The sequence below is a fragment of the Eptesicus fuscus genome, chromosome 1, assembly GCF_027574615.1.
Source record: "Eptesicus fuscus isolate TK198812 chromosome 1, DD_ASM_mEF_20220401, whole genome shotgun sequence".
In the NCBI taxonomy this organism is placed as follows: domain Eukaryota; kingdom Metazoa; phylum Chordata; class Mammalia; order Chiroptera; family Vespertilionidae; genus Eptesicus; species Eptesicus fuscus.
In genome coordinates, this window is record NC_072473.1 from 131127752 (window position 1) to 131142404 (window position 14653).

General features: G+C 43.0%; 1 protein-coding gene across 2 annotated transcripts in view; it reads right to left on the reverse strand.

The window, feature by feature from the left end:
- The window catches only part of JADE3 (jade family PHD finger 3), a 102152-nt gene that overhangs the window by 25906 nt on the left and 61593 nt on the right, over positions 1 to 14653 (reverse strand). For both annotated transcript variants that reach the window (XM_054714305.1, XM_008152999.3), the window contains exon 4: positions 3386 to 3543. In XM_054714305.1, the coding sequence (XP_054570280.1) occupies positions 3386 to 3543 (158 nt within the window). The remainder of the gene's footprint in view (positions 1 to 3385; positions 3544 to 14653) is intronic.

A 14653-nucleotide genomic window follows, 5' to 3' on the forward strand; every position in this document is an offset into this window, starting at 1 on the left:
CTACAGGGGGCCTGCAGTCGATCTATGTCTCTCTCTCATTGATTTTTCTCTCTCTCGATCCCTCTCCCTTCTTCTCTAAAAATCAATAAAAATATATTTTAAAAAAAGAAGTCAGACTCAAAAGGCCACAGATGATTGTACGATTCCATTATATGAGATGTCCAGAATAGGCAAATCCATAGAGACAGAAAGTAGATAAGTGGTTGTTATGGACTGAATTGTGTCCTCCCCAAATTCATATGCTGAAGCCCTAACTCCCAGTGTGACTGAATTTGGACATGGGGCCTATAAGGAGACAAAGGTTAAGTGAGGTTACAAGGGTGGGGACCTAATCCGATAGGGCTGTTGTCCTTATAAGAGGAGGAAAAAAAAAAGAAGAAGAGATAGCAGATGTATCCATCCATCCCTCCCTTCCCCGCCTCCCTTCCTCCCCCGCCCTCCTCTCTCTCTCCCACTGCGTGCACACAAGGGTAAGGCCATGTGAGGATGCAGAGAGAAGGCAGCTGTCTACAATCAGGATGAGAGGCTTCACTAGACACCAAGCCTGGTGGCAACTTGATCTTGGACTTCTTGCCTCCAAACTGGAATTACACAGTGGTGATAGTTTCATAACTCTGTGAGTATACTGAAAACCACCATACAATTTAAAAGATCGAATTTTATGGTATGTGAATTCTATCTTGACAATATATATATATATATATATATATATATATATATATATATATATAAATTATCTCATTTTTGAAAAATCTTTTAAAAAATCAAGCAGCACATTTATCATGTGACAAACTTGGAACTTAGCGAAGCCCTCCTACCTACTACCTTTCTATTTTGATTTACAATGTCACTCATTAGTTGTAATGTATGTTTACTTAGCACTAAACTTTTTCAATCAAGTGAAAAAAATCTTTTTACTTTCAGTATAGGAAAGGCAGGTGGTTAAAATGGACGGTTCAGCCCTTCTTATTTGCTATTATTCCTTAATCTTTCTTGTTTTTATGCCCTTCCCCTCCTATCTCCATCTTTGTTTTTCTCACCATAATATCTTTTGGTTTGTCACGAATTTTCTTCCCCAACATCTACCCATTTTCCAATTTGCTTCCTTTGTCTTATTCTTCTTATAATAAAAACTGTGTATTGAAAACCCACTATTTGACTAGTAGGGTTTCTGCTGTTAGGTAGCCTATAGTCACATCTTGTTGTCTTTTAAAAATTATATATATAATTGATTTCAGAGAGGAAGGGAAAGAGAGAGAGAGAGATAGAAACATCAATGATGAGAATCACTGATCAGCTACCTCCTGCATGTCCCCCACTGGGGATCGAGCCCGCAACCCAGGTGGCGCCCTGACCGGTTTGAACCATGACCTCCTGTTCATAGGTCGATGCTCAATCACTGAGCCATGCTGTTGTGTCTTTCTTATGTGCCGTAAATCACATTTTCTTACCTACCTATATACTCCTTTATTTGTAATTTACAGTTTATATACATATAATGAGTGTGTATAACATTAGTGGGGTATAAATGACATACATGAAACTGCATATATTTTAAATGTACAAATAAATAAGTTTTGGCATATATATATATCTGCAACCAACACTACAACCAAGATAATTAAAGTTTCCTTGTGCCCTCCTGCTCCACTGTCCCCTTCCAAAAAACTACTGATCTGCTGTCATTACATATTACAAGTGTCCTTGCTTTTGCACAGTGGTATGGTACTGTAAAAATGACTGTGCAGCTGAAATTGTGAAAAGCAACCTTAATAATCAATGGAGAAAGTTATGATCGTTCAGTGATCCTGAAAATTTTTTAGAAATATATTTTTATTGATTTCAGAGGGGAAAGGAAAGAGAGAGAGATAGAAACATCAATGATGAGAGAATCATTGATCGGCTGCCTCCTGCCCGCCCCCTACTGGTCAAGCCCACAACCTGGGCATGTGCCCTTGACCAGAGTCGAACCCGGGACCTTTCAGTCTGCAGGCTGATGCTCTATTCACTGAGCCAAACTTACTAGGGCGACCCTTAAAATTTTTTTTCAAAACAAATGTCTGTTGACATCCAAGGGGTAGGGACTCTGCTACCGCTGGGTGAGGCTGGGAGTTCTGGGTCCCCATGCAGCCTCCACTGACACCTTACTACTGCTCCCTGTGTGGCCTCCTCCACTGACACCACCGGAGGCGGTGCCCTCATTACCACTAGGAAATGAAATTCAAGGGCGTGATTTCTGCCCTTTACGAACCTAATATGCACTAGGAATAGATGTACAATGAGATGTATAATTTCTCATAGTATCCAAGAGGTCCCACCAACCCCGTTATCTGTTGCTATCTCTTTCCTTTCCTTTCCTTTCCTTCCCTCTCTTCTATTGCTCACTCACTCACTCACTCACTCGCTCATTCACTCGCTCATTCACTCGCTCATTCACTCGCTCATTCACTCACTCACCCAAACTTATACCAAGCACTAGTGGCCCTGCGCCCGAATCCACGCGGAAGTAGTTCACTGCCACTTGCCTCAGCTGGCAAACCCGCCCACCGCCGCTCATAGCTCTCCACCGCACGTAGCTTGCTGCCCCGCCCTCCTGTAGCTCTCTGTTGCTGATAGCTCTCCCGCTGCTTGTAGCTCGCTGCCCTGACCTCCTGCTGATTGGTCATTATGTGATGGCATCCTGACCAATTTACATATTACCCTATTGTAAGTATCGATTTTGTTTCATGCCAGCCTTTCTGCAAAGCACTGGGAGCACAAAGACCGGTAAAAGTGGCTCTCAAAACCAGAAAAGTCCTCTCCTCTTTCCACAAAACCAAAACCCTCTTCCACTTCCACTTCCTTCTCAAGTCTTTGCAAATGAAGGTTATGTGCTTACAGTCAACCCAGCTGTTACAGCCATCCCCTTTCATTTGTGTTCATGCATTTTTTATAAACCCTCAGTGTTTTGGCCTTCTATTTATCGATGTTATCATTATAAGATCCTTCTATAATGAAACAAGTTATCATGGGGTAATGTATTAATAGGGTTATTATGGGGTTATGTTATTAATGCTCTAATAAAGACTAATAAATGCTACTGATTGTTGAGTCAGACCTGGAAATCCTGGTCTCCAAAATCTTATCGCATGTCAGGATTGGACATCAAACAGTTTTATCCTGTAAATGGGCACTTATTTTATCTGTAAATAAATGACCTTGACTTCAACTACTAACCTATCCTAGCCTGGTATACTCTGCCACTGGTCTGAGTGAACTGGTGAACATGGTATGTGACTTTGTATTATAAATGTGTAATTAGCCACTCAAAGTCTCTCCCCAAGCAGCACACAGGTAAACATAAGAACATTCATTCCCTAAGTCAAAGATGCAAGCATGCAAATACCTGAGGGTAGGCTGCGGAAGTGTGTCTGGATTGGCTGGTACCTGGACTCCCTTTTCCCATTCTTCTTTCCATGTATCAGTAAAGAGGTAATAGCTGTCAGGATTAATGTGGTGAGAATCCGACAGCTTCATGGCACTGATGAGGTCCTTCCGGAACACCTGGGAAGACATTGCATCCAGCATGAATGAACTAAAAACACTTAATGTTATTTTAAAAAGACCCACCAACTCTACACTTCAACAAGAGAGATATCTCTAACTTCCTAAATGGCCAGATCAACTCCTATTTGGAAGAGGTTTGAAGTATTGACAGGGAAGCCAGTTTGCTCTGGATTTAATAAAGAGGAAACAAAGGGTTCATTTCAGAATTATTTTCTTGCGTTCCTTGAATTTAAATGAACAATACAGGTTACTCTAAATAAAACAGTTTATATAAAACAAACCATCCTTAACTCTCTAAAATTAAGCAACAAGTATCCCTCTGATAACTTACATTTTTTTGTTTAGCCATTACCTTATTTTTTGATTTACTCAGAAATAATTTTAGACTTACAGAAGAGTTACAAAAATAGTACAAAGCTCCCATCCACCCTTCACATAGTCTCTTTTAATGTTAACATCATATATAACAAGCATATAATTACCTAAACAAGAAAATTCACGTTGTTACAATACTATTAATCTACAGACCTTATTAAAATTTTACTAATCCCACCTCCCCCATGTCTTTCTGTTCCAGAATTCAATCAGGATCCCACATTGCAATTAGTTGTTATGTTTCCTTAGTATCCTCCAATTTGTGACAGTTTCTCAGTCTTTCCGACCTTGGCTTTTGAAGAATACTGGTCATGTATTTGATAGACTGTCCCTACAATTTGGGTTTGTGTGATGTTCTCTTGTGATTAGATTGAGGACACGAAGAGATTCGCTATAGTTCATTTTCTGCACCCTAAGCACAACTAGGTACTGACAATAAGGGAATGAGGATCCCTCTCAACTCTGAGGTGCTATTATCCTCAGCTGAAAGGGCCCCAGGTGACTAAGGGGCACAGAGATGTGCTCACCAGCCTGGAAGCATGACTTCAGTGGCGGTGGCACGTAAACTTTGTGATTTTGCCTTTTCAACAACAGAAAGAAAAGTCTGGCCCGGGTTCTGAAGTATGCCGTTAGTCCTGCAACAGTGTCAGTGATGAGCCCCAGTTAACATCTAAGCAACGAGGACATACAATTTCACACAAAAGCAAGCATACGCTGGTCCATACCTCACCTACTAATTTCTAATTCTGAAAAAAAAAAAAAAAAAGAAACGACTTGCAGGCTGAAGACAAATGTGCCCACGTTTCTAGAAGATCAAAGGAAGAGATGCTATTGAGCAAACATTTTAGCCTTTAACGCTAATAAAGGCTCTCTGAGGAGAAACACTGTCCAGACCGTGTGTAACATGAAAGTGGAGGCACAGAGCCTTTCCAATGAAGCAATGAAATCTCAGCTGGCACAGTCCTATTCAAACTGACATTTCACAGAGTATAGGACTGAACTATCACATAATCAAATGGTGCCATTTAAATGAATAAGGACTCATTCCATTTGCTACTTTCCAGGGACGATTCTGCAAATGCTTATTGGTTTCACTTAGGGAAGAACATCTACATCTGGCCCTGGAGCCATATATGGCCCCAGAAATAATTTGATTGGTCTTGCCAAGGCATTAGGGGTGCATTAATTAAATGACTGATGAAATATAGCAGGCTAATTTTTAAGTTGATAATTTTGTATGGCCTGCGAATCTCTATATATAAAATGCTAAGTGTCTAACGGTCTGACCGGTTGCTATGACACACACTGACCACCAGGGGGCAGATGCTCAACACTGGAGGTGCCAAGACGGGCACTGGCCATTTACAAAAAAATGGCACCATGGACCTGGCGCCCACAAAGCAACACTTGGCTTCCCCCAAGTGGGACACAGGCCCTGCCACCACCCCGGAGTGACACTCCACCAAATCACAGCCAACACTGCCAAGACCCCATGGCGCAAAATGTGGCCCACAGCCCAGCCCAGCCCAGCAATGGTTGCTGTGGGCGCTGGGTAATGCCGTCACGTAGCAATGCCTGGCTTCCTCTCCCTATAGATTAGCCTCATTGCAGTTTCTTCAGCCCAGGAACATGGCTTGCTTTATAGCCAAACATTTCACACTTGAACCACACGTTTTCCCATGCCTCATCTCATTTGATCCTCACAGAAGTCCTGGAGTAGGTAGATAGGAGACTCGGTGGAATCCTATTTTCTTTTCATTAGCTGGAAAACGGAGATTTAGAAAGCTTAGAAACTTGACCCGACTGAAAAGAAGTAAGAAATGGTAGACCTTGAAAATGACTTCAGGTTTTCTCACTGCACAGAATATAGTCCAACACTGCTGCAGTTAAATATTTTACCCTTTGTTCTCCCTGCATGATCTACAATAATAATCTGCTTCACGTTGATATTTACTGCTGTGTTGCTGACAATTACCTGAAAGAGAAGCTGGGGTGCTTCACTGGGCTGGGAAAAGTTTAGCTACATCAGAAAGCAGGTCTAATTAAGCAAGTTTATTCTATATCTATAAAAGGCTAAGTTGACTTGCACATGCGCAATACATATAAAGCTCTCGCTGGTGCCAATCGCACACGTGTGTTTCAATCTGTCATTATTGATCGTGAATTTGGTTGACACTTCTATTATAGAGAAAGGGCAAATAGCGATACTAAAATATTTCTTCTAATTAATTTCCTTTCATTGTGCACATATTTGTGCACTGGGCCACTAGTTATGTTATAAATATCCAAATGACCCTTGGCAGATAAAAGGTTTCCCACTTCTGATTTAGAATTAGTAATATGACCTGAGCAAAGTAGAGAAGAACACCAACCTTAAACATGGGTGGCCAGGTGGCAACAATATTACCTTCTTAACCAAGAATCCTAGCCAATTAAAGTTAATTGGGTGCTCTGCAGGGAGAAAATTAAGTCTACAGAAAACAAAAACTGGTGATTTAACATATAATGCTTTGTATAAGGGGGTAAGAGAAGATCATAGACATGGCCATTTAACATGTTTTGCACAGAGCTCAGTGTTCTGGGTGGCTAGTGGAAGAAAGAGAATCAACCATTTTGCTGAACACTCTAAACCAGTGGTCGGCAAACTGCGGCTCTGTTGACTAATGAGTTTGCCGACCACTGTCATATACTACCCTTTACCTCTTTGCACACAATATGCCACAACTGCCTAATCCTCACAGCTTCCAACTACACAGTAACATTTAGTCTAGTCCAGTGGTTGGCAAACTCATTAGTCAACAGAACCGCAGTTTGCCGACCACTGCTCTAAACCATTCCTATATGTTACTAGAGTGCCTTTAATGAGCCAGTGGTTAAGTGGTGGTCACAATTTACACATGTGCTAAACTACAAAAGACTGTAGTGTGGGAAATCCTATCTTACATCTATAGCCCCAGCCAGTTTGGCTCAGTGGATAGAGCATTGGTCTACAGACCAAAGGATCCTGGGTTCCATTCTGGTCAAGGGCATGTACCTCGGTTGTGGGCTCCTCCCTGGCCTGGGCCCTGGTCGAGGCTCATGCAGGAGGCAACCAATCGATGTTTTTCTCTCACATTGATGTTTCTCTCTGTCTTTCCCCACTCTCTTCCACTCTCCCTAAAAATCAATGGAAAAATATCCTCGGGTGAGGATTAAAAAAAAAATACTAGAGCCAAGTATTTTCAACCTCCTAAAATATTTCGTTATTTTAAAAATATGTTTTTATTGATTTTAGAGAGAGGAAGGGAGAGGGATAGAGAGAGAGAAACATCAATGAGAAACAGATCGGCTTCCTCCTGCAAGCCCCCTACCAGGGATTGAGCTCACAACTTGGGCATGTGCCATCCAGGAATCGAATCATGGGTCAATGCTCAACCACTGAGCCACACCGGCCGGGCACCATTTCAATATTTTCTATGTGCTATACTTCGCAATATAAATCAGATGACTACAAAATCATGCTTCGTGTTTAATAACACCACAGCATCAAATCACATAGCACATATCATGTCTTCATATCTATATATATAAAAGTCTAATATGCAAAGTGTCCCCTCAGGAGTTTGACCTACTGGGAATTTGATCACTCGTTATGATGTGTGCTGACCACCATGGGGTGCTGTGTAATGAAGGGAGGCCCCGGCTGGCGGCCGGTGGCCACTAGGGACCCCACCCATGCACGAATTTCGTGCACTGGGTCTCTAGTTTAATAGAACTGCTGATAAAAATCTGTCCTGTATAATGTCCTAAGTAACCTGGAAATATATTGTAGTGGGTTGAATGGTGCACCCTCTTTCTCCCCCCACCCCAAAATATATGTCTACATTCTAATTTCTGGAACCTGTATATGTTACCTTATTTGGAAAAGAGATCTTTGCAGATATACATTTAAGGATTTCTGAAATGAAGAAGTCATCCTGGAACATTGTGGGGGAGAGGGAGCTGTGTAAGAATATGGCCGAGGGAGATTTGAGGCAGAAGAGGAGAAGGAGGCAGTGTGATCACAGAGCAGAGATTGGAGTGACTCATTGATCTACAAGTCAATTAACTGCTGACAGCCACCAGAACCTGGAAGAAGCAAACATCAGAATCTCTCCTACAATCTCCAGAGGGAGTACAGCCTGGCCAACTTGGACTTCTGGCCTCCAGAACTGAAAAAGAATTTCCTGTTGTTGTAAGTCTCCCAGTTTGTGGTAATTTGTTACAGCAGCCCTAGGAAACTAATATACACATTTACCAAACAGAAGAACAACTTGAAGACTCCAGACAGAGACAGGAAAGCAGAGGCCAATGAAATCTGGCCTTTGTGCGCGACTCCAGAAATACCAAACCTCAGGAACAGGCGCTCTTTGAGGTCTGGGAAACCTGGGACTGGAAGAACACCCATCAACTCAGACCTATTTTTTTAGACTTATTTTTTCTTAAGCAAATGAAGACTAAACCTAATGACTATTATAATTTTCCCTTCTGCCGTTAGAGGGGAAAAAAAGCAGACATATAAGCCTGACTTCAATTTCATAAGCTGACCAGATTAAATAGCATCAGATCCAAGGTTTCTAGAGATGCATCTTTACACAAGGCAGAGCCTGTCTTATCTTACTATAGACGTCAAATATCTCAAGCATGACGCAGAACATAAAATGTTAAAGAGGAGATAGGAATGTGAGCTCAGTACTCAGGCAGATATCTTCAAAGTCATGTGAAATATACAGGGTGGGGCAAAAGTAGACTTACAGTTGCTCATCCTATCTAATAAAAGAGTACCATGCAGATTGACCATCACTGCAACACACAATATAGCTGCCCCCATGTGGTCAAAGATCCTGCCCCCATGTGGACACAAGATGGCCACCACAAGATAGCCAGCAGGAGAGGGCAGTTGGGAGGCACCCGGCCTGCAAGGGAGGGCAGTTGAGAGGGACCAGGCCTGCAAGGGAGGGCAGTTGGAGGTGATCAACCCTGCAGGAGAGGGCAGTTAGGGGTGACCAGGCCGGCAGAGGAGGGAAGTTGGGGGCAAACAGGCTGGCAGCAGTGTGGTTAGGAGGTGATCAGGCTGGCAGGCAGAAGCGGTTGGGGGCAATCAGGAAGGCAGGCAGGCAAGCAGTTGGGAGCCAGCAGTCCTGGATTGTGAGAGGGATGTCCGACTGCCCGTTTAGGGATCCGACTGCCCACTGGGATCGGGCCTAAACGGGCAGTCGGACATCCCTCGAGGGGTCCCACATTGGAGAGGGTACAGGCTGGGCTGAGGGACAACCCCCTCCGTGCACGAATTTCGTGCACCGGGCTTCTAGTATAAAATAATACAATAAGCAATAATGTAAGAATAAATTGTGTTTTGTGTATTCACAACTTTACACTACTTTTGCCCCAACCCTGTATTTGCTAGACTGGCCCCATGAATCTGCTTCTGATAAGAAAAGGTATTTTTTAGGTTTTTAAAATGAATACAGCCCGGCTGGTGTCACTCAGTGGTTGAGTGTTGACCTGTGAACCAGGAGGTCACGGTTCGATTCCGGGTAGGGGCACATGCCCAGGTTGTGGGCTCGACTCCCTGAAGGGGGCATGCAGGAGGCAACCTATCAATGATTTTCATCATTGATGTTTCTATCTATCTCCTTTCCTCTCTCTGAAATCAATAAAAATATATTTTAAAATAGAGACAAATAAAATAGCTATAGTGTATCCTGGTTAGAGGTATGTGGTGTGTGTGTGTGTTTAATGTTTTTTATTGATTTCAGAGAGCAAGGAAGAGAGAAACATTAATGATGAGAATCACTGATCGGGTGCCTCCTGCACGCCCCTTACTGGGGATTGAGCCTGCAACCCTGGCATGTGCCCTGACAGGGAATCAAACCCTGACCTCCTGGTTCATGGGTCAATGCTTAACCACTGAACCACACCGGCTAGGTAAGGTGTGAGTTTTACATACATATAGTGGGGCACGCGTGCACACGCGCGCGCGCGCGCACACACACACACACACACACACACAATTTGTGTATTATTTTCAGAGAGCAACCAAAGGACTTGTATGCATGCATTATTAGCATAACCAATGGACACAGACACTGGGGCAGTGGGAGCTTGCCTGGGGTGAGAATGGCGGGGGGTGTTCAATGGGGGGAAAAAGGAGACATATGTCAAACTTTAGACAATAAAAGAAAATATAAAAGGATAAACCTAAAACTTAAAAACAAAGTTAACTGGCTGGGTAGGGGGAAAATAGGGAGTAGAGAGACAAAAGCTAGATCTCTCTGGATGTATTTTGTTTCATGGTTTGATGTTTGATCCAGGCAGATGTTTTAATATAGTTAAAAATAAAATTAAAAATCTTTAAAGGACCTGGCTGGGTGATTCAGTTGGCTGGAGTGTCATACCATACACCAAAAGGTTGCAGGTTTGATTTCAGGTTAGGGCACATACCTAGGTTGTGAGTTTGATCCCTGGTCGGGGTGTATATAGGAAGTAACTGATCAATGTTTCCCTCTTACACCAATGTTTCTCTCTCCCCCTTACTCTCTCTCTCTTTCAAATCAGTAAGAACATATCCTCGCGTGAGGATTTTAAAAAATCTTTATAGAAAGGAAAATGGGCCCAGCTGGTGTGGCTCAGTAGTTGAGCATCGACCTATGAACCAGGTCTCAGTTCGATTCCCGGTCAGGGCATATGCCCGGGTTGCGAGCTCCATCCCCAGTGTGGGGTGTGCAGGAGGCAGCCGATCCATGATTCTCTATCATCATCTCTCTCTCTCCCTCTCCCTTCTCTCTGAAATCAATAAAAATATATTAAAAAAATAAAGGAAAATGGGTCCCAGGACAGATTACCTGAATTTGTCTACTGGGTTCACCACTTAATAGTTAGGGGCAAGTTATCTAAATTCTCTGTTACTCCTCTGTAAAATGGGGATCATAATCACACTTATCTGAGAAGGATTGTTATTAAGGATTAAATGGGTGAATTTGCATAAATGGCTTAGCATGGTACTGGGCTCATGGTCACTGCTAAATAAAATCTAGCTGCCGTTATTTGATTATCATCATAGCCTTTGCTTTACTTCTAAAAGCAGAAAAAAAAAATACAGCTGAGTTCTCCTATCTAGTCCATAAAGTCAATGCTGATGGGGTAAAGGAGACCTGAGTTCATAGCTCAACCAAAACCGATGTGCATGGTTTGGCTCCCAAACACAGGCTTCCCCAGCAAGAGCTCCATCAGGAACTTGAACCAACGTTCTATGGGCCATGCGGTAATGCAGAATGTCAGGGTCACTGAAGGAGGAACGCACGAGGCCAAAAGGGGTTAAAAATTATGAATTTATTAGGCCATCTGGATGCCAGGTAAGAAAAGTCCCAAATGGCACCAGCACCCAGGGATGGGGAGTCAGAGGTTTTAAAGGGCTCTAGGCAGGCTTTTTCTGGGTGGAGAATTCTTGGGATGGGTCCAGATCCTGGGAAGGTCTAGAGGGGAAGGATAATGGCCTCAGCAAGTGGAATGCGGTCTCAGTGAAAGGGAATGTTGGTTGTGAAGTGGCCTCAAGGTCAGTTCCCAGGGGAGGGGTATCGATTCAATGATCTGATCAAACCTAACACAGAAACGTCACAAAATAAAACATGGCCGTTGGTTGCTAAATTAAAGATTATGAATGAGGGATCTGGATACCGACAGTGACCTAGTCCTAGGTAATGAAGTTGAGAAGTTTTACACGTTCTTAATTGTGTGCCTATTTTATATGCACTGGTAGTTTCCCCAAAAGTTCCTGAAACAAAAAGACTTTATACTTACCAGATAACTGCTCATTTATGGTCAAAGAGGGGATTCACAGGCTAACATACAGCCCAGAAACTGTGCCAAATCCAACAGTGCGTGCACAGCTTGGCTTCTCAGATGCTTGCAGAAACAAAGGAGGACTCACTATGAATTCAATTAGAATATCAATGCTTAACCTGCGAGAGCCACTAAATGAAAATGCCCTTTTACTGCTCTCATTAACATCTCGCAGTGGGCAGTTTCTTAAAGCACAGCTAGTGTGAACATTTCTGCGACTTTTTTTTTTAGAGGAAAAGCCAAACATTTACTTCCTGTGTGACACAAAGGGGAACACTGTCTGGTCCTTGTGAACGGCTCAGAAAGAGATTGATCAGTTTTGGTGCACGGCCACTTAAACCTGAAACTATACGTAAAGGACCACAAACAGATGTGTCATCCCCAAAGCACCAAAAAAACAGCTGCAAACACCGTCACTGTATTTAACTAAAGAGAGTTCACTTTAAGCGATTTTCTTAGAATTATACAATCTTAAGGCAAGATTTTTCAGGTTATCTAGAAGAATCAATCACTCAGAGCTGAGAAAAACCTAGAAAAGAATACAAGCTTATTCTTATATGGTAACAAAGGTACCCAGTATTGGCAAGACATTATGTCACACATTGATTTTTCCCATGAAGCAAAGCATATGCGACTTCTAAGTTTAAAACTTTAAAAATGATGCAAATATTTTTCATGGAAATGGTTTTCACATAGTTTAATTCTCAAGTTTCTTATAAAAAAATATGGGACATTTTTGATAGCTGTGGGCTGACATTAACTGGAACATCAATTGTCATGAAGCAATGTACTTTGGGGTTGCTTAGGTAGGTTTGATTATTCCTCCTACCCCGTACCAAACAGAGTTGTATGCATCCTGGTAGTGGAGGAGAGGGAGCAATTGAGTCTGACTTGGAGATCTGGGCAGTTTTCACACAAGAGATGACATGAGGTTTGCTTTGCAAGTTTTTCCCCATCCTTCAATGTCCCTTCTTGTGCAATAAGTATGCGTTTGCAAGCTTAGTGCTTTTTATCTGCTGCAGGCCAGAAAACAAAATAATCTAGCTTGTTGGAAAAACAGATAAAGTGATGTAAACAGGCTCTGTCTGAGGGTATTGCAGTGTTTTCTGCTGAGTTAAAATATATGAGCTTTCACTCTGCTGCTATGAAAGTTTGGGACATAAGAAGTGAGACTCTGAGCTTACAGATAATATGAAGCCAATCCTTTAAGAGGGTCATATGTTTTATAGACCAGCAAGACTAATAGGTGAAAATATCCTGGCTTCTGAGAAAGAATGGAAGACTTCTTAATAAAGTCAAATTGGTCATATAGTACCTATGTGCTTTTTAAAAAAATATTTATTTTTTATTGATTTTTTACAGAGAGGAAGGGAGAGGGATAGAGTTAGAAACATCGATGAGAGAGACACATCGATCAGCTGCCTCCTGCACACTCCCTACTGGGGATGTGCCCGCCACCAAGGTACATGCCCTTGACCAGAATCGAACCTGGGACCCTTGAGTCCGCAGGCTGAGGCGCTATCCACTGAGCCAAACTGGTCAGGGCCTATGTGCTTTTTTTAGGGCAACTAGCTTTTTAAAAACATCTTTAATAGCATGCCCCCCCCCCTTTTTAAATATATTTTATTGATTTTTTACAGAGAGGAAGAGAGAGGGATAGAGAGTTAGAAACATCGATGAGAGAGAAACATCGATCAGCTGCCTCCTGCACACCCCCCACTGGGGACGTGCCCGCAACCAAGGTACATGCCCCTGACCGGAATTGAACCTGGGACCCTTGAGTCCGCAGGCCGACGCTCTATCCACTGAGCCAAACTGGTTTCGGCATGGGCCCCCTTTTAAAAATATGTTTTTAATGATTTTTTTTAGAGAGAGAGGAAAGGAGAGGGAGGGAGGGAGGGAGGGAGAAGGAGAGGGAGAGAGAGAGGGAGAGAGAGAAACATGGATCAGCTGCTTCCTGCACACCCCCTACTGGGGATTGAACCCACAAACCAGGCATGTGCCCTGATTAGGAATCGAACCGTAACCTGCTGGTTCATGGGTCAATGCTCAACGACTGAGCCACACCGGCCAGGTAGCATGGGCCCTTTCGAGAATCAAGTGACGACTACTAGTCTGAAAAAAAATTACAGATAAAAACATACCCTTAAAAGTCTGCATACAATTTTTAGAAGGTACTGAAGCTCCTGAACCCTACATGGGATTCACACCCCCCTCCCCCTAGGAAACTCTTCTCTACAGGAGAGATCAGGGAAAGGCATGTACAGGAATCTCACCAAAGCACTAAACATCAAAGGCAATGTGTATCTACTAACGCAGCCAATTACGGCCCAGAAAAAATCATTTACATTGCATTTCAATCACTAACACCCAGTGAACAGACAAGGTTTCATCTTGGACCTGTAGTGGGTCAGAAAGAAGAAACCCATCCTTATAGGAAAAGGAAGGCAGGGCAGCCATCAAATGAACAATTTTTTTTTGGTGAACCCATGAGAGAGAGGAGTCACAGGACAAATGGCCAACTCAAAGAGAGACAGGCATGCCTACAGGGCGACAAAGGACAGGAGCATTTGTTTACTTAGGGCAGAAGCCACAGCAGGAACATTAAACTAGGAATTGTGATGAAGGGCTGGGGCCAAATGGGGACACCTGTGAGAGGATGACATTCCTGGGGGCTGTGCCCATAGGAGGTTTCCACCCTTCTGTAAGCTTCTCTAGACACCCAACCCCGCTCTCAGAGGGAAGATGGGGGGAAACCTGGAGAAACGCTCCCCTCGTGGTGTTGTCTATGCCCTGGCTCCTTTACTGAACAAAAGGCTTCATCTTCAGGAGAAGGATATCAAGTGAGGGCACTGGTATAAATTCACTAGTG